Source organism: Arachis hypogaea, chromosome 12 (genome assembly GCF_003086295.3).
Source record: "Arachis hypogaea cultivar Tifrunner chromosome 12, arahy.Tifrunner.gnm2.J5K5, whole genome shotgun sequence".
In the NCBI taxonomy this organism is placed as follows: Eukaryota; Viridiplantae; Streptophyta; class Magnoliopsida; order Fabales; family Fabaceae; genus Arachis; species Arachis hypogaea.
This window is the reverse complement of record NC_092047.1, coordinates 117,019,923-117,043,940: the sequence shown is the minus strand read 5'-3', so window position 1 is coordinate 117,043,940 and position 24,018 is coordinate 117,019,923. Positions and strand designations below refer to the sequence as shown.

At 34.9% G+C, this 24,018-nt stretch overlaps 4 protein-coding genes and 1 long non-coding RNA gene across 9 annotated transcripts; 1 reads left to right on the top strand and 4 right to left on the bottom strand.

The window, feature by feature from the left end:
• Positions 1-298: 298 nt before the first annotated feature.
• Positions 299-808, bottom strand: LOC140176903 (uncharacterized). The gene has a single exon (XM_072208465.1). The coding sequence runs from the start codon at positions 806-808 to the stop codon at positions 299-301; it is 510 nt and encodes a 169-aa protein (XP_072064566.1).
• A 1,669-nt stretch (positions 809-2,477) lies between these two features.
• Positions 2,478-7,922, top strand: LOC140177156 (uncharacterized). The gene is made up of 2 exons (XR_011868964.1): positions 2,478-3,908; positions 7,102-7,922. It is a non-coding gene; the product is annotated as an uncharacterized lncRNA (long non-coding RNA).
• Positions 7,095-11,073, bottom strand: LOC112728640 (G-type lectin S-receptor-like serine/threonine-protein kinase RKS1). The gene is made up of 7 exons (XM_025778866.3): positions 9,614-11,073; positions 9,398-9,526; positions 8,790-8,959; positions 8,489-8,699; positions 7,949-8,186; positions 7,722-7,869; positions 7,095-7,650 (listed from the first exon to the last, which is right to left on the bottom strand). Exons 1-7 carry the CDS (start codon positions 10,905-10,907, stop codon positions 7,348-7,350), a joined length of 2,493 nt encoding a protein of 830 aa, XP_025634651.1. The 5' UTR covers positions 10,908-11,073; the 3' UTR covers positions 7,095-7,347.
• Positions 11,074-11,811: 738 nt separating this feature from the next.
• On the bottom strand, positions 11,812-15,824 carry LOC112728638 (G-type lectin S-receptor-like serine/threonine-protein kinase RKS1). 2 transcript variants are annotated; one of them, XM_025778862.3, is made up of 7 exons: positions 14,142-15,824; positions 13,909-14,043; positions 13,583-13,752; positions 13,268-13,478; positions 12,625-12,862; positions 12,388-12,541; positions 11,812-12,305 (listed from the first exon to the last, which is right to left on the bottom strand). In XM_025778862.3, the coding sequence occupies exons 1-7, from the start codon at positions 15,487-15,489 to the stop codon at positions 12,000-12,002; spliced, it is 2,562 nt and encodes an 853-aa protein (XP_025634647.1). In that variant the 5' UTR covers positions 15,490-15,824; the 3' UTR covers positions 11,812-11,999. The 2 variants fall into 2 exon arrangements, with proteins under 2 accessions (XP_025634647.1, XP_025634650.1); XM_025778865.3 differs by lacking the exon at positions 13,909-14,043 and having other exon boundaries at positions 14,142-15,618.
• Positions 15,825-16,850: 1,026 nt separating this feature from the next.
• Positions 16,851-23,733, bottom strand: LOC112728636 (receptor-like serine/threonine-protein kinase SD1-8). 4 transcript variants are annotated; one of them, XM_025778859.3, is made up of 7 exons: positions 22,006-23,733; positions 18,598-18,747; positions 18,320-18,510; positions 18,034-18,244; positions 17,687-17,924; positions 17,444-17,594; positions 16,851-17,365 (listed from the first exon to the last, which is right to left on the bottom strand). In XM_025778859.3, the coding sequence occupies exons 1-7, from the start codon at positions 23,312-23,314 to the stop codon at positions 17,054-17,056; spliced, it is 2,562 nt and encodes an 853-aa protein (XP_025634644.1). In that variant the 5' UTR covers positions 23,315-23,733; the 3' UTR covers positions 16,851-17,053. The 4 variants fall into 4 exon arrangements, with proteins under 4 accessions (XP_025634644.1, XP_025634643.1, XP_025634646.1 ...); XM_025778858.3 differs by having other exon boundaries at positions 18,598-18,756; positions 22,006-23,728; XM_025778861.3 differs by having other exon boundaries at positions 22,026-23,566.
• Between the last annotated feature and the right edge of the window lie 285 nt (positions 23,734-24,018).

Sequence of the window (24,018 nt, the reverse complement as noted above, 5' to 3'; positions counted from 1 at the left end):
AGAAAGTATGAGGTTTTAGGGATGGATGCTATGGACACATGTAGTGGATTCATCAGGACTAGTAGGGCAATGTTATCGTCCTGAAATGGCTCTGACTCTCCGAGGTGCATTCAAATTGGATTATTGTGTGTGCAAGAAAATGTGAACAGTAGTAGACCTTCCATATTAGAAGTTGTTGTAATGCTTTTTTTTTTTTTTAATCAAAGGGAGCTCAACACAGCAGAGTGGAGCAGATAGTAAAGTTATAGTAAGAATAAAACAAGATAACATATAATTCTTAGACACTGTGACCCGGCCATCAACATCCAAAGGGCTCAGCACCACTCCATTCTTCGTAGAACGTAAACGATCTGTTAATAATGTCCCCTACTCTTGAACTCTTATTTCGGAAGAGCCTGTCATTCCTTTCTAGCCAAATTGTCCAGATAACAGCAAAGAATCTAGTGAACCATCTCTTCCTATCTACCTTCCTTCCTGTAAAGCTCGTCCAACTCTCAAAATGTTCCTTCAAAGTACCCGGAAAGCTCCACCTTTGTTGAAAGGCCATTAGCCAAGCACACCACACCTGCCATGTAATCTCACAACTAAGAAACAGATGATACGCGGTTTTCACAGGCTTACCACAGAGAAGACACCTATTGTCCTGCTGGTCAATAACCCGTAATCTGCACAGTCGATCCTTTGTGTTGACCCTTCCGACTAACACAAACCAAGAAAGGAGTTCAACCCTCGGGGGGACAAATCCTTTCCAAACTGCACTAGTGAAGCTATAGCTGGTAACCTCCTCCGGTAGGACTTCCTCCTGCATCATCGCACAAAGGATTTTGTTGAGTAGTCACCTGTTTTATCAAATTTCCATACCACACTATCTTCCCTTCCATTTGTAAGCTTGAATGACTGTAAGATCTCATGAAGCTGGTGTACTAAGTCCAACTCCCACTGGAACAACTCTCTCCTCCACTGGAAACTCCAAATCCACACTAGCCCATCCCAAAAGCCACAGTCTGCTATCACAGATTCATGAAGAGTTGAGACCGAGAAAAGCCTAGGAAACATATCTTTCAATACTCCAGCCGGTAGCCATCTATCTTCCCAGAATCGGATTGTTCTGCCATTCCCTAACTCCATCGACAACCCACTGATAATCAGATCTCTCAGCCCCGGCTTACTAACTTGTAGCTGGCATATATCCTTCCAAGGACCCCCTCGCGTGGGAGTAGGTTGTCCTCCCACCATTCTTGCAGGATGCATATTATTACAAGAGCACACCACTTTCTTCCATAAGGGACAGTCTTCTTTTGAGAACCTCCACCACCACTTAAACAGCAATGCAGTATTTCGAATCACCGCATCCCCAACTCCCAACCCACCTGCCTTCTTTGGAGCCATAACCACTTCCCACTTCACGAGCGGTACCCCGTATCTCCCATCCTCAGTACTCCATAGGAACCGTCGTTGCAGGGAAATTAGCTTCTCTGCCACTGTCTTTGGCATCTTATATAAATTGAGGTAGTAAATCGGCAAGCTACTAAGAACCGCCTTAATTAGGACCAGCTTACCTGCTTTGTTAAAAGTTTTTGCTTTCCACAAACTCAGTTTGTCTTCCACCTTATCAATCACCAGTTTTCATGTCTTAACCAGTCTCGGATTTGCTCCCAGGAAATGCCCAGATATCTGACTGGTAATGAAGCCTCTTTACAACCCAGTAACCGACACATCCTCCGGACCCACATCCTCTCACAGCTGACCGGTATAAGGCTGGACTTTTCAAAATTAATGGCCAATCCCGACATGAGTTCGAAGCATCTGAGTAGCGGATGATAATTCCTGAGGGCTAGATAACCAATGCCTGCTTTTATTTATTTAGTGTCTTGCAAGAAGAAGCAACATCTAGTGGAGGATCTTCAGTAAATAAAAGAGTTAATATTCAATTTGATTCCTAAACTTATACGTGAGTCTCAATTTAGTTTTTAAAGTTTTAATTTTCTCTATCTAATCCCCAAATTTTATAAACGTGTTTTACATTAGTTCTTGGGATAATTTTCAGTACAAAAATGTTAATGAAGCGTTGATATAAATAGCCAAATATTATGTTAAAACCCATAAAATAATGCAATTAGATAAAATTTCAATAAATATTATTTATGATGTTGTTTTTGAATTATTTGAGTGTCAAAACAAAAATGATATTCTTTTACAGTGTCTAACATAGCACCCTGTGGTCCATAATAACGTTCTATTAACATATGTATATTGATCATTATTTCAAGAACTAACATAAATTATATTCACAAAATTTAAAGAGTAAATAAAGATAATTAAAATTTGAAAGACTGGTACAAATTTAAGGACTAACTAAAAACAACGACTATCATCACGGGTCGATGATAAACACATTCACATGTATAATGTGATTGGCCTTCTCTCTCATAAAACAAAATTCCTATTTATTCTCTACACACCTTCTCCCCTTGGTATTTGGGACGTACTTTCGTGGTAATGATTTGAGTTAAAGAAAAGAAAGTGGATATTGTAAGCTAAGGGATAATAGTTAGTTGAAGAGTATGTTGATGGTTATGCTTAGCTGTAATTAGAGCTTCCTTCCATTCTCATACCTGGCATCCATCTCTATATTATTAGCTGACTCCTCTGGCTCCTTGATGAGCATTATTTTCAATTCTCTTGTATGTTTGCGTTTTTGTCAGCTCATGACACATAAAACATTAAATAAAAATGAGTTATTTATGCATTTTTATACTACTTTATCATCAACAACTTGTTGTACGTGCGGGGCACATTAGAATCATGAGGGGCCTCTATGTCTGCGGAGAAAAAATGAATGCTAGTTTCGGAAAAGAATTCGTAGTCCTTCCCTGCCATTGACTTCTCATTACATTATTCCTCAATTTTCGGATCAAATTAATTAGCAGTGCACAGCATAATGGGTTTTCTTGGTATGAGTTTCCAAAGCCGACAGACACTAAACTCCAACATCATAATAATGAGTCCCTTCTTTCTACTGTCATTACTCCTTGTTGCAACTCACTTCACACCATAACACCAAACCAACCTCTCAAAGACGGCGACCTTCTTGTCTCCCAAGGAAGAGGAACCTTTGCACTCGGTTTCTTCAGCCCTCCAAATTCTCAACAACATCTCACAACAAACCGTTGTTTGGGTGGCCAACAGAGACACCCCTCTTAACACCACTTCAGGTCTTCTCTCCATCAACAACCATGGAAACCTCGTACTCCACGACCGTAACCCTCTTTGGTCCTCAGACGTTTCTGTCCCATCTATATCTACCAACGCTTCAGCTAAGCTCTTAGACACGGGAAATTTGGTTTTGACCATCAACAACAACAACAGCGACCAAGTCTTGTGGCAGAGTTTTGATTACCCTGGCAACACTTACCTTCCCTACATGAAACTCGGATTCGACCGTAAAACCGGCTTGAACCGGTTTCTAACGTCATGGAAATCCCGGAACGACCCGGTAACCGGTAACGCTACATACAGGATGGACCGGACCGGGTTGCTGCCGCAACTATTTCTATACACGAACAATGCTCCCTTGATGCGGGTTGGGCCGTGGACGGGTCTAAGATTGAGCGGGGCAGCGGAGATGACTCAAGACTTCATCTTCAGCTTCTTCTTCATCGACGATTCAAACGAGGTTTCATAAATCTACAGAGTGAACGACCCAAACCTGCTTTCGATCTCTGTGCTGGAGGAAACCGGGTACCTAAGGCGGTTAGTATCGCAAGCTCACGAGGGGAAGTGGTTCGAGCTCTGGAACGGTCCACGGGAAGAGTGTGACCACTACAGAAGGTGCGGGTCGAATTCCGTTTGTAACCCTTATCATGAAGAGACGTTCTTTAACATATCTCAATTTCATAATATATAAGGTATCTCTTCTTTAACATATCTCAATTTCATAATATATATTAGATATGAAATTCTAAATTTAAACATCGCCATAGAAAATGCCAGAGAAAACTTATGTAGATTAATCAAGCTAAGTTTAGAGAAAATATTAGCAAACTATTTTTTTTCCATTAAAGTTGTCTCATTTTTAATCTTCATCGATAAAAAATTATTGAATAAGTATATATATATATAGTGACTACTCAAATGAAAATTGAGATCGTGTATTATATAATTTGACATATTTTTAAATAAAATTTAATATAATATGTGTCTATATTTTAACTACTATATTTATATGAAAACAACTTTAACTTATTTAAATAGTAAGCTAAATATATATATTATATGAAAAACTAATAGATAGAAAGGTTGAAATATTTTTATGAGAATAGAAAATAAATAATTAGGATAGCAATAGGTACAGTAGGGTAGGGTTCGTATCCAATTCAAATTTTATTCGTGGATTGAATTTTTCACTAAAACTCAATCCTACTATTGTATCTGTAGATTTATAATATGCTAATTCTAACTTTATTCGCCCTTAATCTGTAAATATTCAATCCTACTACTCACGGATCATAAAAAAATATAATATTCAATAACCTAATGAGATCTTAAAGTTATGATTTGATATTTATATATCACTAATTAAACAGATTTGTTTTTTATATAAACAAAAGTATTAAATTTTTAATTAATGATCTTAACTTAATGGTTAAAAACTTTTTATATAAATGAAATTTTTTGGTTTGAGATTCACCCCTAACACATTTTATATATCCAATCTCACTAGGTAATCAATAAAAGTCTAGCCATAACAAACCAATAAATATTTTTGAATTACATTTTATACTAATTAATTATCATTAATTAATGAATATTTAAATTTTATTTTTAAAAATATAAAATTAATGATTATTAATTGTAATTGTTTAAAATTGGTTAATTAAAAATTATTTACCTATATTTTTTCTTTATATATATATATATATATATATATATATATATAGAGGAGAGGTCTTTAGTGGCTAAGATTATAGTAGTTAAGAATAGCTAAAATTTGATTGACCTATAAATATATGATATGTGGAGACTGAAAAGTAACATACAGGTTGGGTTTGATCACGTTACATGTTAGGAATTACTGCAGGGTAAAGTAGTGGGCTTTTTATGTGAAAAAAAAAAACTATATTGAGTGAATAACACTAAAAATTGAAAATCCATTAAATATTGGATCAATAAAAATTCTTTAATTATTAATTTATTATCTATTATCTATTATATATTACTAATTTTATAACCAAAATATATCACATGTCACTCTTTTATTGCAATTGAAATTCAATCTTTTCCTTTAAAATTAGAGTGTTCTCTCCCTCCAAAGATTCAATTATTTAAAAAAAATAATTTTTAAAGAAAGAGATATAAAATTAATTAATAGTTATATTAATAGTTATAAAATTAACTTAAAATTAATTTTTTAAATAATTAAATCTTTATTCTAATTAATTAATTATTAATTACAATATTAGTATTCTCTTCAAATTATATATATAAATATTTAAAGAAAGAAATGTACAAATATATATTAAAAAAATAAATGGTAAAATTTTAAAACTAAAAAAAATAAAAATATATAATAATAATAAGAAAAAGTATAGGGTACTAATACATTATCTGCCAACTTATTACCAATAATAATTAATTATTATATTTTAAACACATGTATAAGGAGACACATCTAGGAAATACATCTATAAAGACACTTTTATTAAACACAGTTATAAAAAAGACATTTTTATTAGACACATACGTAAAGACACTTCTATTAAATACAGTCATAAACAAGAGTTGGCAGAAGTTGGCAGAAATATTGTTGGTAATGTAGCGGGATTGTAATAATAATAATAATAATAATAATAATAATAATAATAATAATAACATATTTTTTATGTCAATAATATTACGGAATTATTTTTTAATTATATTTAATTATAAATTTAATATATTTTTTATAGTTTTGTGAATTTATTTGAATTATATTATTTTATTAATTTAATTTTTTGTTGAACACAAATGTAGAGAGAAATAGAAAATGAGAGAGAAAAGAGAGAGAAAGATAAAGAAGAAGGAGAGAAGAAGAGAGTTTGTTAATTTTTAAAAAAATATTTTATTTTAATTGTAATGAAAGAATATCTTATGACATATTTTCATTTGTAAAATTAGTTATATAAGATATAAATTATAAGTTATATATAGAGTGGAAGGATAAAGAAGGGGAGAGAGATAGATAAGAGGATAGAAGAAAGAAGTTTATTAATTTTTGAAAAAAAATATTTTATTTCAATTTTAATAAAAAAATGTCATGCAATATATTTTGGTTGTTAAACTAGTAATATAATATAGCTATGTTTTAATTTCAATATTTTAATTTTAATTTTAATTTTAATTTTAATTATAATTAAAGAAGGTGATATTGTATATTTTGATTTTATAAAATTAGTAATATATAATAAATAATAGATAATAGATTAATAATTAAGAAGTTTTATTGACCCAACATTGTAATGAGTTTTTAATTTTTAGTGTTACCCACTCAAAAAATACTAATAGAATTTTTTTTCTATAGAAAAGGCCCACACAATATATATATATATATATATATAATTTTGGTCAATTCATTTCTTACTTTACGTCATTCCTAACATATAACGTGATCAAATCTATTAATAACCTGTAAACTACTCTCTTCCGACCAGATTGGGTACCCGCAAATAAGCTTGCTGCTGCCACCCCTATAAATAACTAGTTAACATGTTGCTTAATTAAAAGAATATAATTTATAACAAATATTGAAAATTAAAAAAAAAAATTAAAAAATTTACAAATATTTCAGGGTTGCTTAATTGATGGAAGAGAAATAGCAGTAAAACGATTATCCAAAAATTCAGGTCAAGGAACCGAAGAATTTAAAAATGAAGTTACCCTATTAGTGAAACTTCAACACAGAAATCTTGTGAGACTGTTGGGTTGTTGCTTTGAGAAAGAAGAAAGAATGTTGATTTATGAATATCTTCCGAACAAAAGTTTGGACTTCTTTGATTGTTAACGTTATTCTTCTATTACGTTCATTTACTAAAAAGAAATTGAAATTCAATGGTTCATTTTCAGATGAAACTCAAAGATCATTACTAAATTGGGATCAACGTTTTGAAATTATTTTTGGAATTGCTCGAGGAATATTATATCTTCATCAAGATTCGAGACTAAAAATAATTCATAGAGATCTAAAAGCTAGCAATGAATCCCAAAATTTCAGATTTTGGAATGGCTAAAATATTTGGTGAAGATCAAATTCAAGCAAGAACAAGAAGAGTAGTTGGAACATAGTAAGTGTACAAATGTTGGAGGTGGATTTTATCTAGCAGAGATGGTAGTTACTGTCACTTCATTTACTGAAGATCCTCCTCCAGATGTTGATGAATCTTTCATGTCCAGGTTGCCATTGAATAAAAATGCTGGCTTCTGAGGTGAACAAATAGGTGCTTCATTGCATAGCATGAAAACAACTTCTAACATGGAAGGTCTATTGTTGATGCTTTCTTGCACACACAAGAGTCCAATTTGAATGCACCTCAGTGCTATTTCAGGAGGATAAGATTGGCCTAGTGTTGAATCTACAACATCCAAGGCCCTTCCTTCAGTCCAAAGTTTCCACACCTACAAATTCATAACAAAATCTGTGTCAGTAATGTGTTTGCCATTTTTAAGAATACTTCTTGTTTACTTACATATCCAATTAAGGAGGCTGCTCTTCCTTTTTCACAATTTGTATTTCTTTTTCCAGCAATAATCTCCAATAACAAGACTCCGAAACTGAAGACATCTGATTTTGTAGAGTATCGTCCTTCCATTGCATATTCAGGTGACATATAACCACTGTAATTGTTTAGAATGATTAGATGACTATTAAAATGCAATTAGTTTTTCTATTCTTGGTATATGTATTGATACTTACTAGGTTCCAACTACTTTTTTTGTACTTGCATGGATTTGTTCTTCTCCAAATATTCTAGCCATTCCAAAGTCTGAGATTTTGGGATTCATTACAGCATCAAGAAGAACATTGCTGGCTTTTAGATCTCTGTGAATTATTTTCAATCTTGAATCTTGATGAAGATACAATACACCTCGAGCAATTCCCGAAATAATTTTAAAGCGTTGACCCCAATCTAACGATGATCTTCGAACTTCATCTACAATGAACCATTGGTATTTTAAAAAATTGGAATGCCATGGTTAATATTAGTTACAATTCACATTTTATTTTATCAATAAATGCCAAAATGAGAGGAGTTTATCTAGTCAGCAGATATGTAGCATTTCTTACTAAATTAGAAGATATTGAAGTGAAAATGGAGAATAGTAGATGGTGATTCCAATGGAGGTCATCTATTAAAGCTATGAGAGCTATTTTTGTGCACAGTCTATTCCTTGTCCCAAAATTTACAGAGGCAGGAGAGTTAATAAGTTAATAGAAAAATGCATAGTTGCATACCAAATATAAGGAAGTCTAGGCTTTTGTTTGGAAGGTATTCGTAAACTAGCATCCTTTCTTCCTTCTCAAGGCAACAACCGAGCAACCTCACAAGATTTCTGTGTTGGAGTTTAACTAGCAGCCTAACTTCATTTATGAACTCTTCTATTCCTTGACCTGAATCTTTGGAGAGTCTTTTTACTGCTATCTCCTGTCCATCAAATAGATGACCCTAAAATATTTGCAAATTTAGACAATTTTTGCATTAGCTTCTAAAAGAATAAGAATTCTCATGCATTAATTATTAAGAGTTTCCATTTACCTTATAGACAGAGCCAAATCCACCTTGGCCTAGCTTATTATCTGGAGAAAATTTTTCTGTGGCTGCCATTATCATTTTAAAACTGAATAAGGGAAGGTTTGGATGTCTTTTGCTTTGAACATCGTTTTCTTCTCTTGGAGAATCATGATTTAAATCCCACATCATTTTCTCTGGAATTTCAAATTTCATAAGATTTCACGTAAGGCTCAAATTGAACAGAATATTTCTTTTCCTCTAAAATAATATGACCAGAATCCTTAAGAAACTGTAGTACTTGCCATTTCTATATGAACTAAAGGACCAAGTTCCAACCTCTGTTGTCTTTAGAGGGTGATAAATATTACTTTAAAGTACTATATGTTTTTCTTTGCAACATAAGAAGAGATCCAAAATCAAACTGCTGATAATGATGAAATATCACAACAGGGGATGCTTAGAATTAGGGAAACTAGTTCTTTCAAAAAGCTACTCTGGTCTTGGTGAACTTCCTTTACATCAGTTCCAAAAGGTATAAAGTATAAACCCAGTTTTCAACTATTCTTTCTAATGATATTATTTTTATTCAATATGAAGCACCTTGTTAGTATCCATGAAAGTAAATCACGTACCTTTGTTTTTACTCTTCTTCCACAAGTAATACACACTGGACACTAGAAGGAGAACCAGAAGCATGAAAGCTACCAGGGCCGTTACCAACTTGTTTTTACCAAACAATCTTGGTCTTTTATAGTACTTGGCTGAGAATAAGAAACAATACCAAACATACTAATATTCGTCATCATTTTGAAACTTAGAATAAGTTAACAGAAAAAAATGAGTCATACCTAGCTCAAAAGAGTCGACACGGATAAAAAGATCTTGGCCTTGATCACTGAGCTTCTGAATGTCCATCAAGTCCCCATGCCATGTCATGCACCCACTCCCACCATTCCTAATATCAGCAACTGAATATGCATTGCAAGTGCAGTTTCTCAAACACTCTTTCTCACACTCATTCAAACTCAAACCCTTTTTAACTATTACCATAGATGTATCAGGAATCTTCAAGCTTTCAATCTTCTCAAACCCTTCCCCATTCCCACAAACAGACACACCTTTCTTCCTCACACACCCTCCTGATCCATCTCTATTCTCATACCAGTTTCGTGGGAACTTGGGTTCAAACCCGGGTAAACAACTACACTGAAAGGCCTCATCATAGTTCAAAGGGTCACAGTTACTGTTAGATCCACATGTTCCATAGTTATCACATAGACCTGTTGGCTCTGACCAGTACCGGTTCCACTGACTCTTCTGGAAATCCCAGGTGAACACTTGAAAGAAACCTGATTGCTGAACCACTATTCTGCTCACAATGGACTCATCAAACATGGTGTATGAGAGTGCTGAATGGTTTTCATCTTCCTCATAAGAAATATTGAATTTGAGCATGTCTCGTTTCATGTTTGGTATACCCATGAGCAATTCACCGTTCCATGATCCTCCTCGCCACCATGGAAGGTTCTTGTTGTACAAGAACAGCTGTGGCTTCCCATTGGGGTTGAATCCCAACGTGTATGCACCAGGAGCAGGGTCATCATCTGTCTTCCATGATTGGAGGAACCAGCTCTTGTTACTTCTTCTGTCAAAACCAACTTTCAAGTGCTGAATGAAGGTGTCAGTAGGGTGATCAAAGCTTTGCCATATGATGGTTCCGGTGTTGTTTTGGAACAGAACAAAGTTTGCTGTGTCCAAGAGTTGAGCTACAACGTTGTTGTTGGAGTGTGTGAGTGAAACATTTGAAGACCAAATTGGAAGAGTGGTATAGTTGTTATAGAGTGCTAGATTTCCATGGTGGTTCATTGAGAGAACCCCTGATGTGTCGTTGATGGGAGTGTTTCTGTTTGCAACCCAAATCACAGTTTGTTCTGGCAAGTTGTTGTACCAGATTCCGATGTAACGGGAAGTGGATTTGCCTGGACTAAAGAATCCCATGGCAAAGGTTTTGCTCTTAGAAACAAGAATCTCACCATCTCTGAGGGCTTTGTCAATGGTAATTGTATCAGAACATGAGGTAAGTGAGATGCTGAGAAGGACTACACTCAAAGAACTAAGCAGAGAATAATGGTTTTGGGCCATTCACAAGAAAGAAAGGATCTTTTGAAGCAAGTCTTACACATGTGAATGTATTTAAATATGTTAAATGTCTCATGTCACCCTTCCTTGTACATACATGGATTATTAGCACACCTTATCAATAAATTTTCTATCTTCTAATGAACGTTGAAGTCTATGAGACTAGGACGTATACAAATTATTGCTAGCATGACTTATAGGTCAGAGGCTGCTGTCCATTTGGTACATTGCACCGGGCTTGGCGGTGTACAAATTTCTAAGATTAAAATTGACTTTATGGTCCTAAGAGACCCACACTACCACGTATTTGCACTTTTAGGTAATATAACAGCTTATGAACTATTACTAAGCTTAATACTCTTAGTAGGTTCAAGACCCATTGAAAACAAATGATACAACTTTCAAAAGATTCCAATTTTTTCAATCTTATCAGTTATCACCGTGTTTAAGCATTACGCAAAGGATAATCTTTACAACAAGTGGCGGGGATAATCCATCATTGTTTTCACATTGAGAAATTGAGCATCATTAGTTTTGTTCTGTCGTGCAGTTAGTTATTGGAAGTTAGCTTTTTATTTGAAACTTCTTTTGGTTATTCAAGCCTACATCCCTTAACTACCATTAATACTAATTAGATTTCTTATTAAAAATGGAGTTGGATTCTTGCATAAATGAAGCCAAAAATTGTTCATGAGTATCAAGCCTATAACTAAAATTTTAATTTGCCATTAAATTAATATGCAGTTGTTTTGTGAGAATTGCTTTTCGGTTAAGAATAGACATGTATAATAAGTTCTCTAATACTGATACATAACTCAAAATGTGAGTCAATTACTAAAATAGTAAAGATTTGAACAACGGGAAAACTTGGACTTGAAAATTTTCAGACTAATTAAGCCAAAAAAACTCATCCAAAGAATTTCTGGCTCATGAAGTGGCCAACCTATTACTCTCATATTTAAGTATTTAACTGTTGAAATTATAATTTCTTTTAAGGAAACAAAAAGGCGAAGAAACAGTATGAGTTTCTGAAGGACTATAAACAACTTTTCAGGCATCCTATAAAGTTATGTAACCATTGCATATAACTAGATTTTATCTAGCAGAGATGGTAGTTGCTGTTACTTCATTAATTGAAGATCCTCCTCCAGATGTTGATGACTCTTGCAAGTCATCTTGGTTGCCATTGAATAAAAATGCTGGCTTTTGAGGTGGACAAATAGGTGCTTCATTCCCTAACATGAAAACAACCTCCAACATGGAAGGTCTCTTGTTCACATTTTCTTGCACACACAATAGTCCAATTTGAATGCACTTCAAAGCTATCTCAGGAGGATAAGATTGGTCTAGTGTTGTGTCTACCATATCCAAAGCCTTTCCTTCTGTCCACAATTTCCATACCTAGAAATTCATAACAAAATCTTTGTATGAGTCAAATTCACCATTGCTTAAATTATTTTCCTTATCTCTCTTCTTTACTCACATATCCAATTAAATTTGGGGAGGCTCTTTCTTTGTCGCTGCTATCTGTGTTCCTCTTGCCGGCAATAATCTCTAGAAGTAAGACTCCAAAACTAAAGACATCAGATTTTGTTGAATATCGTCCTTCCATTGCATATTCGGGTGACATATAACCACTACAAAAGCATAAAACGATTAGATTATAAATAATATTAATTAATTTCGTGAGTCTTGGTTATTCTAAGTTCCTAATACTTACTACGTTCCTACTACTCTTCTCGTTCTGGCTTGGATTTGATCTTCGCCAAATATTCTAGCCATGCCAAAGTCTGAGATTTTCGGATTCATTGTGGCATCAAGGAGAACATTGCTAGCTTTGAGATCTCTGTGAATTATTTTTAGTCTTGAATCTTGATGAAGATATAATACACCTCGAGCAATCCCATAAATAATTTCAAAACGCCGATCCCAGTCTAACAATGACCTTTGGAGTTTATCTGAAATATGACCATGATTTCCAAGAATGACCACTGTATGAAATATTAAGCACATATAGGGCTCTAACTTAAATTCAAAGAAAGTATAAAAACCTACAATGGAAAAGGAATATACCCTTTTTTAAAAAAAATATGTTTGCTGTATATATTAGTATTTCTGATTGAAAAATTGAACTAACAGGATTTTTCCCCCCTTAGAATTGTGACAAGCTTCTTTGTAAAATGGAGTAGCCACAGCCCAGATTTGGTGTCTGCTTCTAAAAGTGGAATGGAAGAAGGTAATTCTTCAATGGAGAGAATTTTTCCAGTCCAAAAAAAAATGGAGAGAATTTTCCCTCTTTAATTTAGTAACCATGATAGCTGCTAATCTAAATAAAAGCTTATATGAGTGAATAGAAGATTTACCGAATATAAAGAAGTCCAAACTTCTGTTTGGAAGGTATTCATAGACAAGCATTCTTTCTTCCTTTTCAAGGCAACAACCATGCAATCTCACAAGATTTCTATGTTGAAGTTTAACTAATAGTGTAACTTCATTTTTAAATTCTTCTATCCCTTGTCCAGAATCTCTGGACAATCTTTTCACTGCTATCTCTTGTCCATTGTATAGCTGACCCTGAAATATTTAACAACTCTTAAGACACTGTTACTCTATTTTCCCATTAGTTTTCTTAAGTGTCTTGAAAGAAGAAAATGAAAGTAAAAAGAGTTTTAGTTTACCTTATAAACAGAGCCAAATCCACCTTGTCCAAGTTTATTCTCAGGAGAAAATTTTTTTGTGGCTGCCATGATTATTTTAATGCTGAAGAAGGGGAGATTTGGATCTCCTTTACTTTGAATATCACTGTTTTCTCTAGGAGAATCTTGATTCAATTGCCGCAACATTTTATCTGAAATAAATTCAAGGTATGAAACTACTATACCTATATAGGTTACGAAAGCATCTCATGAATTCTAATACTTAACCAATTCTTCATTGCATTTCATATGGAAGTCCCGTGTAAAATCAATAGCATCATCCATGAAAGTAATCTTGAATCACATACCTTCTTTCTTTTTCTTCTGCAACCGCAAGTGATATACACAGGCCAGAATAAGGAGAACTGCAAACAAAGAAGCTACCAGAACCCCTACAATCTTCTTCTTACCAAATGCTTCTTTTGTTTTCTTGTAATAATTAGCTGAGAATAAAAAACAAGAACAAACATAATGAAGCAGAACCACTTTCATTTCAGATGAAAAAAAAAAAAAAAGAGAAAAATTGTGTAGAAGAGAGTACCTAATTCAACAGCATCAACACGTACAAATATTTCTTGGCCTTGATCACTAAGCTTCTCTATGTCCATCAAATCACCATGCCATGCAAAGCATCCACTTCCACCACTGGCCACATTAGCAACTGCATAAGCACTGCAAGAACAGTTTCTCAAGCATTCCTTCTCACACTCCTCCAAACTCAAACCCTCCTTAACTATAGCCACAGATGTATCAGGAACCTTCAATCCTTCAATATTCACAAACCCTTCTCCACTCCCACAAACAGATGCACCTTTCTTCCTCGCACACCCTCCTGATCCATCTCTGTTCTCATACCAGTTACGCGGGAATTTCGGTTCAAACCCGGGCAAACAAGTGCACTGAAAATCCTCATAGTTCAAAGGGTCACAGTTACTGTTAGGTCCACATGTTCCATAGTTATCACATTGACCAGTAGGCTCTGACCAGTACCGGTTCCACTGATTCTTCTGGTTATCCCAAGTGAACACTTGAAAGAAACCAGATTGCTGAACCACCACCCAACTGGGAACGGATTTGTCATAGGTGTTATATGAGAGTGCTGCATGGTTCTCATCTTCCTCACAAGAAACATTGAAAATGTTGTTATCTCGTTTCATGTTGGGTATACCCATGAAAAACTCACCATTCCACGGCCCTCCTCGCCACCATGGAAGATTCTTGTGGTATAAAAACAACTGTGGCATACCATTGGTGCTGAACTTCAATGTGAAGTCACCAGGTGAAGGATCATCATCTGTTTTCCAAGATTGGATGACCCAGCTCTGGTCTTTTCCTCTGTCAAATCCTAATCTCAGGTGGGGAATCAAAGTATCTGTTGGTTGATCAAAGCTTTGCCAGATGACAGTTTTGGTGTCGTTAAGGATCAGAACAAGGTTGGCTATGTCTGTGAGTTGAGCTATAACTTTGTTTGTGTCTGAAGGTGTGACTGAAACATTGGTAGACCAAATTGGAAGAATGCTATGATTATGGTGGAGTGCTAGATTTCCATGTTGGTTGATTGAGAGAACCCCAGATGTGTCATTGATGGGAGTGTTTCTGTTTGCAACCCAAATAACAGTTTGTTGTGGCAGATTGTTGTACCAGATTCCGATGTAACGGGAAGTGGACCTGCCTGGGCTGAAGAATCCCATAGCAAAAGTCTTGTCCCTAGAAACAAGAATCTCACCATCTCTGAGGGCTTTGTCAGTGGATATGGTGTCAAAGCAAGAGCCAAATGAGATGTTAAGAAGGACTAATGTCAAAGAACTTAGCAGCCAATAATGGCAATGTAAATTTGGTTTTTGATTTTGACCCATGATAAGGCAGAGTACATGGAGTTTCTGCTTCATTCTCTTTGTTCATCAAGGGAAAGGGAAATAGACATAAGCGATAAAGTGTATTCACACTGAAGTGAAACAGTTGTAGACTGCTTGACTTAGGAGTTAGGACACATGCTTTCTATTTGGATGGCTATTAGCTAAGTATCTCTCAATGATTAGAAAAAGACAACAAATTTATATAATTAAATTGAAGACTATGAACTATATAATGATTAATTAGCATAAATTTTTGCACCAAAGGTGGGCAAATATCTGAAAGCATAATGACTTTTAGTCCAGAGAGATCCGCACGTAATCAAGACTAGATAAATGTCATTTGCTCATAATAAGTCTTTATTAGGCGTTTACAAGTCTTGCGAAATATGGAAATATTTCTGGTAGGATAAAGGCACATATGATTCAATATTCTTTTGAAAGATTCCTAGCTTAATTATCACTGTTTAAAAGTAGGCTTTATTATATTAATGACTATCCTGTAAAGACTATTGAGCATGGTGATGTCAGATGTGATTGTTTTTCATGTTGATCATGACTAAACCTCTTAATAGGGCTTGTGTGGAAGGTTCCCGGTTACTCATAGAGTCAAAAGACATTTTCAAGAGTTTTATTCTTCTGTTCTCAAAGCTGCCTCACTTCCTCACTACGGGGCAGTATAAGGGAGTCTCGTTGTTGATGCATCTTATAGGTTGGTATGCAACTGCCACGTTCATACTTCAATTTGATATTTTGTCAGTGCAATAATGACTCACTGGTTTAAGTCATGCTGAGAAAACCAAGACAAGAAGATTGATTCTGCACTATCTTTCCTTTGTTGGTGGCTGAGGTTGTTTTCTCTTCTCTTCTAGTCTCTATTAGAGTTAGATTCTGTATGTCAACTTTTTTTCACAGCATTTTACAACTACACACTATAAACTTTTTGTTTTCAGATCAGGAAAGCACACTTCCTTGTCAAAATTGAAACTAAGAAAAAACCAAAGACTTGCACTCTGGCAGTCCATGGAGTTTTCAGGTTCCAGACTAAGTCTAACACAACACACATTAAAAGAATGTGATTGTGGTCCATGAAGTACTCCTCAATTTATTTTGTGGAACAACTCTTTTGTTACTCCAAGTTGGGCTTCTTCCAAGTTTTGAAGGCCAAGATATGCTGCATGTCACATTAGCACTTTGACAATTCAGATATTGTCAAGTTCCTCCCAATTATTGGCTTTTCGGTTTTCTGTTTGGTATATATATTTTCTTATTATTTGAAGTACGTAGATAAGTTATCTAAGTTCTTTCAAGAGCAAGCCTACGCTGCCAATTTGTAATGCAACTGGCTCGGATACTGAAGTGATTGTTAAGCTACTTGTTTCGAAACAAGATCAAACTGAAAAAATTTTGAGATAAAGTGCTATAAACTGTGTAAAAATAATTGATGAAGCATCTCTTGCATATTACAATGAAACAAGACCAAACTTGATCTCCAAGTTACCCAAAATCACCAAGAAAGGAAAAATTAACAGATTTTTTCTATATAGCTCAGGGAATATACAAACTGTGCTAGATCTAGATGAAGGTCGTGCTTCTTTCACTACCTGGCATTTAGCATTGTGACTGTGACTTGGTTCACAGTGAACGTTTCATCTTGCTTACTTGAAGAAGAATCAGTTTCCATTGGATTCCTTCCCAGGCAAAACCCAGGGTTTTTGGGCTGCGGCATTGATGCAGTTTCACTACTTAGCATCAAGACCACTGAAGACATTGTTGGCCTGTCTTCTGCACGCTCTTGCACACATAAGAGCCCCACTTGTACGCATCTAAGAACCTCAGATGATGAATATGAATTGTCAATTGACGAATCAATTAATTCCAATGCATTTCCTTCATTCCATTGCTTCCATGCCTACAACAATACAATTTAAGGATATGGTTTGCATCAACTATGTAATAACATACTAATAAAAGAAAATTTTTCACTTACATGCCCTAGAAGATTCAGTTCAGCATTTGCATAGTAGAATCCTCTATTCTTTTTTCCAGTAATGATCTCCAACACTAATACCCCAAAACTAAAAACATCAGATTTTACTGAAAAGATCCCATCCATAGCATATTCAGGAGACATGTAACCACTGCACATAATCAAAGTGTTTGTAGTTAGAGTTAGAGAGGTTACTATGTTTAATATTTTGGAGAGTACTAGTTTTGTTGTGGTGCCACTTACTATGTTCCAACAACTCTCATTGTATTAGCTTCTGTTTGATTTGTGCTAAAAATTCTAGCCATCCCAAAATCTGATATTTTTGGATTCATTTCTTTGTCAAGTAGAATGTTGCTTGCCTTGAGATCTCTATGGATAATCTTAAATCTGGAATCATGGTGCAAATAAAGAAGTCCTCTAGCAATACCACAAATAATGCTGAAGCGCCTTGGCCAATCCAATGAGGAGCTTTTTGCCTTGTCTGAAATGATGTCATGATGGTTACAAACATTAAATATTGAATTACACATTAAAAGTATGAATGAGATAACATCAAGTAATATTATGAGTAAGAATGTTGAAATAACTACCAAATAAAATCCCATCAAGGCTTCTATTTTCCAAGTACTCATACACAAGCATCTTTTCATCCATTTGAATGCTGCAACCAAGCAGCCGAACAAGATTCCGGTGTTGAAGTTTGACAATCAGTTTGACCTCATTCTTAAACTCTTCAACTCCTTGACCAGAATTTTTTGATAGCCTCTTCACAGCGATTTCCTGGCCTTCCATCAACCTGCCCTGATATAATCATAGTTACTGTTGTTAGGATGAATGTGATAGGGTGCATTTTGGTGGCACACTATAACAACTTACTTTGTAAACAACACCAAATCCTCCTTGTCCAAGTTTATTCTCTTCAGAGAAGTTCTTTGTAGCCATTGTTAAGGTATTAAAATCAAACAATGGCAACTCTAAGTCATCAATTTTCCTTTCACTAGACTGTTCTCTGTTGCTTGAAAAGACTACTTCAGTCATCAACAAATCCTGACTCCTTTCCAGAGAACCTGGCAAGCAAAAACGTTTCATCAAACAGTACAAGTGCACAGGCATTGGTTTCATTCATTTGTAGCACAATACTAATTGTGAATTACCTCTGTGCACTGTCTCCCTCTCCAACATGCATGGGAATTTCCTTTTCTTCCATAACAAGAAACAGATAGCCAGTGCCAAAAGTATAAGAGCTGCACCGCCAACTATAATGCCAACAACCTTAGCTGTGTTGTGAGAACCATCTCCAGATTCTGTGTCAGCTAAAAGGAGAGAAAGTTAAGATATGCACTTTATATCTGGTCTAGTTGCTACAAGATAAAGGTTATTATTATTTAGATTAGTAAATTAGTCTAGGGACTAGGGACAAAAAAGGCATGTCATATAACCTGTTATTCAGTTGCAAAAAGAAAACACAAGCTCATAAAAGAAGCTAGTACAAAGGAACATTCATATGGTGCTTGCATGGAATTTAAGTAACAAAAAAGATCATGTGACAAAGTTAGCAATATAATTCTGCTACAAGCACCACCGCCAAGGGAATGTAAACCAATCAATTTCAAAAGGTTCTTTTTCATTTTGGATTACTTTGCACTTGTAAAGCGAAACTCACTATTATAAAAAAATGGATCACAAAAAGGGTAGTTAGGAAATTGGGACGGGGATATAGAGAGAGAAGGGGTGTCAAATGCTCCAACTCCCACCGAAATGGCTTGAAAAAAACAATAACATGACCTTTTTTGAGTCCCACCACAGAAGGTGGTAGGCTCCATTTCTTTCACCAAAGATAATTTTAAGGTGACTCTTTTAACACTTTTTTTTTAATGTGTTTAATTTTAATATTTTACATAATCATACAATTATTTATTTTTTCGAATGATTATTTATCTAGTTTAAAATTATTTTACACTGACAATATATCAAAATTAAATTCTTCTTTAATTAGTAATCTTTTGAAATTTCCTTAAACTATTTTTCATCTAGCTCCATCTAACATATACAGCTAGATTCTTAATGCATGTATGGTCACATTATATTTTAAACAAAATACGTGCAGTGATAATAAGAAGTCCCCCTATTTAATTTAGTTTAGGCGAACCACAAATGGGAAAGTGATATTGCATGCAGAAATAAATAAATGAAAACAAAATCCTATGAAGAATATATTAACAAATAAAAGTGTCCTTTTTGCATCATATATTCGTGTAAAACACTAACACATGAAGATCTCAAAGGGGTGTGTGCTATGAAGTGTGAACCAAGAAAACCTCAGAAGTCAAAAAGGTTGGCCAGAACAGAACGTTTGAGAGCCGAACATTTAAAATTGGGTGGGCCCATATTGCCGTCCTGGATAGCAATCTAAGGGAGAGGCCCTATTAGGTAGTGGGCCCACTAAACATTTTTTGGAGAGCCCCATTAACTTACGCAACTAATCAAGGCTAAATGGACCGACATGAATATATACTGGAGTCAATGCAGTTTACGCACTTTTCTGTTTTCTCTTCGTGATTCGCAGACAAACAGCTACGTATCTGAGTTTAGTTGCCTTCTAGTGTGTTTCATCAATGTTTCCTTATCTTGAGTTTGGAAGGTAGTTCATCTATGCTAATTTATGAGAATAAAATAAAGCTTATTCCATCACATGTTGAGGGAAAATTGAAAAAAAAAAGAATATTGTTGCTTTTGCTGGTATAGCAAGATAGCAACTTTTTTTGTTAGAAATCGCATGCATGATAGAAATTATACAATTAATCACATATTTATGTGTACCAACTTTTTTTTTAAAAAAATGAAAAGTGCCCGACCCGAAATATTCATAAATTATAAGCAATGCATTATGCATGGGACCCGAAAACATTGAAGAGCACGTGGTGAAGACAAGATTTACAACGCAGCAAGCAATTTTGCGCTGTGGTCCTTCGTTTCATCTCATTGCGTTGCTCTGTCCTCACTCACAATCTCACTCACTCACATGACATGCAATGCAATGCAATAAACAAATATTTTCAGTCTTCTAACTTTGCCACTATCTGTTTTTTTTTTTTTCAGTCTTATCATTATTAAAAATAGCTTTTATTTTTCTAAACTGGTTCTCATTACAATATTCCTTATATTAAAAGAAAAACGATTTAGTCTTGGGTAAGAGTTTGTTTATAACACAACTGTATTTTACATGTCAATAACTTTTCTTTTTAGTAAAATTTAATGTCTCTTAAGCGACATTGAGATTTTAGTACATTTCCTTTTAATTTCAAGATTTTACATTATTATTATTTATTGACGGGTAATGCCAGTAAAGTATGCTACAAGTGGTATAGTCACCACTCACCCCAAAAGAAAAAAAAAATACTACAAGTGGTATATTATATTTAAGATTCCATTTAATATTTCACCAACCTTTTGACTCTAATTTCTTTCGAAAAGCTATATATCATGTCATCATTACATATATACATTTTCAACACAAACGAATGAAATATTGCTGCACCCTTAGCTTATAGCCAGAAGACCAGTTGAGTAAATAGAACATGTTTACATGACAAGGCGATGTTTTTTTTTTCCCAAAACAACGATATATTTCAGTTATTATAATTTGATATCTTAATTGTATGAGTTACTATTCACATAAAAAGAAATTTATGAGTATTTCTTTTATAAAAAAAAAAAAAAACAATAAAGGGGGTCAATTTATGAATGAAAGAATAATAACTAAAACAAGGCTTATGAAATTTGATGGACAGAGAAACTTCTATTTTAAGAGTCTTGATGGTCTCCTACCCCAGCTAACTCTAATTCTACTTCTAACTCCTATTCTCCGTGCTGTTTTTTCTTTCTCTGTGCATTATTCTAGTCCAAGTCTATCTCATCTTTGGAAATGTCTAGTCTTTCTTTGGTTTAATTTAAAATTAAAAAGCCCATAATTTTTTATCCACAAACTAAATGCACACTTCCTAAAATAAAAAATATTTTTTATACATTAAAATCGACTATTAAAATTAGTTATTAATATATTTATATATAAAAATATATAATTTAATTTATTTTTAATATATATTTTATAGTCACTTTTTAATTTGAATATGGAAGAAAAAATGGTGTTGGATTCAGATGTGGGAAATACAGGTACTTCACAGTCATGTGGTGTCAGTGAATAAAACTCAGACCATGCGAGTTCTTCCTTTCATACAAAAATTGATAATAACAAACAATTCGGAGGGTCCGTTTTCTAGCTTCCGAAATTCATATTTGCCTAACCACAAGTCGGACCATGCGATTTGTGTACTCTGAATTTTTTTAACTTTTTAAACACAAATCGGAGGGTCCGATTTGTGTACTCCCACAATTTTAAAAAATACCAAAAATTGTCATGTTAAAGTATATCACTCATTTTATTTTCATATCAAAATTTTTTACTCTTTTATAGTAACCAATTTTAGTGGAAGGATTTTATTGAGTTCATATGAAATAGATAAATGAAAGAGAAGAAGAAGGAAAGAAATGAATGGACATACCCAAATCAGAAGCTGCTAACCTGACATAGAGATCCTGACCACCGGAAGGATAGCGCCTGATATCTAAGAGGGGGCCAATCCACATGACACATCCGCTGCCCCCACCGGTGATCTCTATATTCGCATAACCACTACATGAACAGTTCCGACGGCACACTTCTCCGCATTCCATGATCCCCATGCTCCGATTCACAAACACTGACGTCGTCTCTGGCAGCTTCACATTCCCCATCTTCAAGAACCCGTCACTCTCACACTCCAATTCCGTCTTCCTCACACACCCATTCGACCCATCCCGAAGGTTCCATGCCTGCGGGTTCTTCGGTCTGAACCCCTTCACACACTGGCAAACCGGCGATGCATTTGCGTCGCACACGCCGTACGCCCCACACTCTCTGTAATAATCGCATTGGTCCTTGGGTGCGTACCAGAATTTGTTCCATGCCTGCGTGCTCTCTATCCAAGTCAGCCTCTGAAGTTCTCCGGAAGAACTCACCAACAGTCTCGAGAACAACGATTCGTTCCCGATGAAGAATGTGTAGTACACTTGGTGCTCATCAACGTGGAACGTGAATTTGATTGAATCCGTTACGGGTTGCATCTCTGGCACGCCGCTGAATCTCGCACCGTTCCATGGTCCACTTCTATATGTTATCTTGTCCTTGTTCCAGAGGAAAATCTCAGGGAGGCCATGGAAGTTCATCTTGAAAGAGTAATCTCCGGTTGAAGGGTCTTGGTCTTGGAACTTCCATGAAGTTAGGTGCTTCTCCGTGTTTGTGTCTAAGTTCCAACCCAATTTCATTCCCGATAACAGAGTATCCGTAGGGTAATCGAAGCTCTGCCATAGAAACTTTGGTGGGTCGTCGTTCTCGTTTGATTCTCTTAGAACAAGGTTCCCTGAATCTAAGAGCTTGAGAACTGGGTTTTGAGGTTGTTGTGTGGTTTGATTTGAAGACCATATGGATTTCAAGGAATGGTTAACTATGTTGATGGTTCCTGTTTCAGCTATTTGGAGAAACCCTGTGGAACTCTGAAGTGGGGTGTCTCTGTTTGCAACCCAAACCACTGTTCTAGGAAGAATGTTGTTGTACCATATGGCGAGGTACAAGGAGGTGGAATCATCATCGGTGGGGGAAAAGAAACCTAGTTGGAAGATTCCCTTTGGGGACAAGAGGGTTTGGTTTGTTCTTAGGATTTGGGATTTTGTTAAGGTATCTGAAGAAATACAAGGTTTTGGGGAAAAAATGGAGAAGCAAAAAAGGAAGAAACAGAGGAGAGTAGTGACACCTCTTCCTCTTCCTCTTCCCATGTTTGGAGAGAGGGGGCTTGGTTTGTGAAGGTGGATTCAAGTATATAAGCGGTTGGAGTCAAGTTTGTTGTTCATGTTGACTCAGAGGAACCCTTGTCTCTTATTGCTCTTGCTTTGCTTCACTCCCCTTTTTTCTCTGCTTTTTTGTTTTTTCATTTCTTCGCCTTTCTTTAAACTTTAAATTAAAAATATATGACATTTAAGATTAACATAAATATTTTTTTTTTTAGTTGTAACGTTAATATGCGAGTCAGTGAGTGTTATGAAGGTGGTGGTCTAAAATGATGGCTGAATCATCAACTTAAGAATAAAGAAAGAAATGCATGTTTTTGAATATTGCTATTTTTACAAATATAATATTTTGCTTCTGATTAGGTGATCAACATCACAATGAAATATTCTGTCAACAAAAAAAAATCAGGATGAAATATATGGCAACCCGCAACCTTTAACACGAGAGGGAAAAAATGCTACGAACAAGCCGGAAAAATATATCAATTGATTTTGGAGCTGCTTCTTTGTTTCTTTATGTATTCACTGTGGTAACATAATCAAAAATTTGATTTGATTTTTCTGATGTTTCTTAAATAATAAAGACGTTAACAGATTTAGTATTTAATGGTTAATCATAATGTAGGACAAAATCGTATGCTATCGGCTACCCATCAACTATCGCCAACATAAACATAAAAATAAAAATAAAA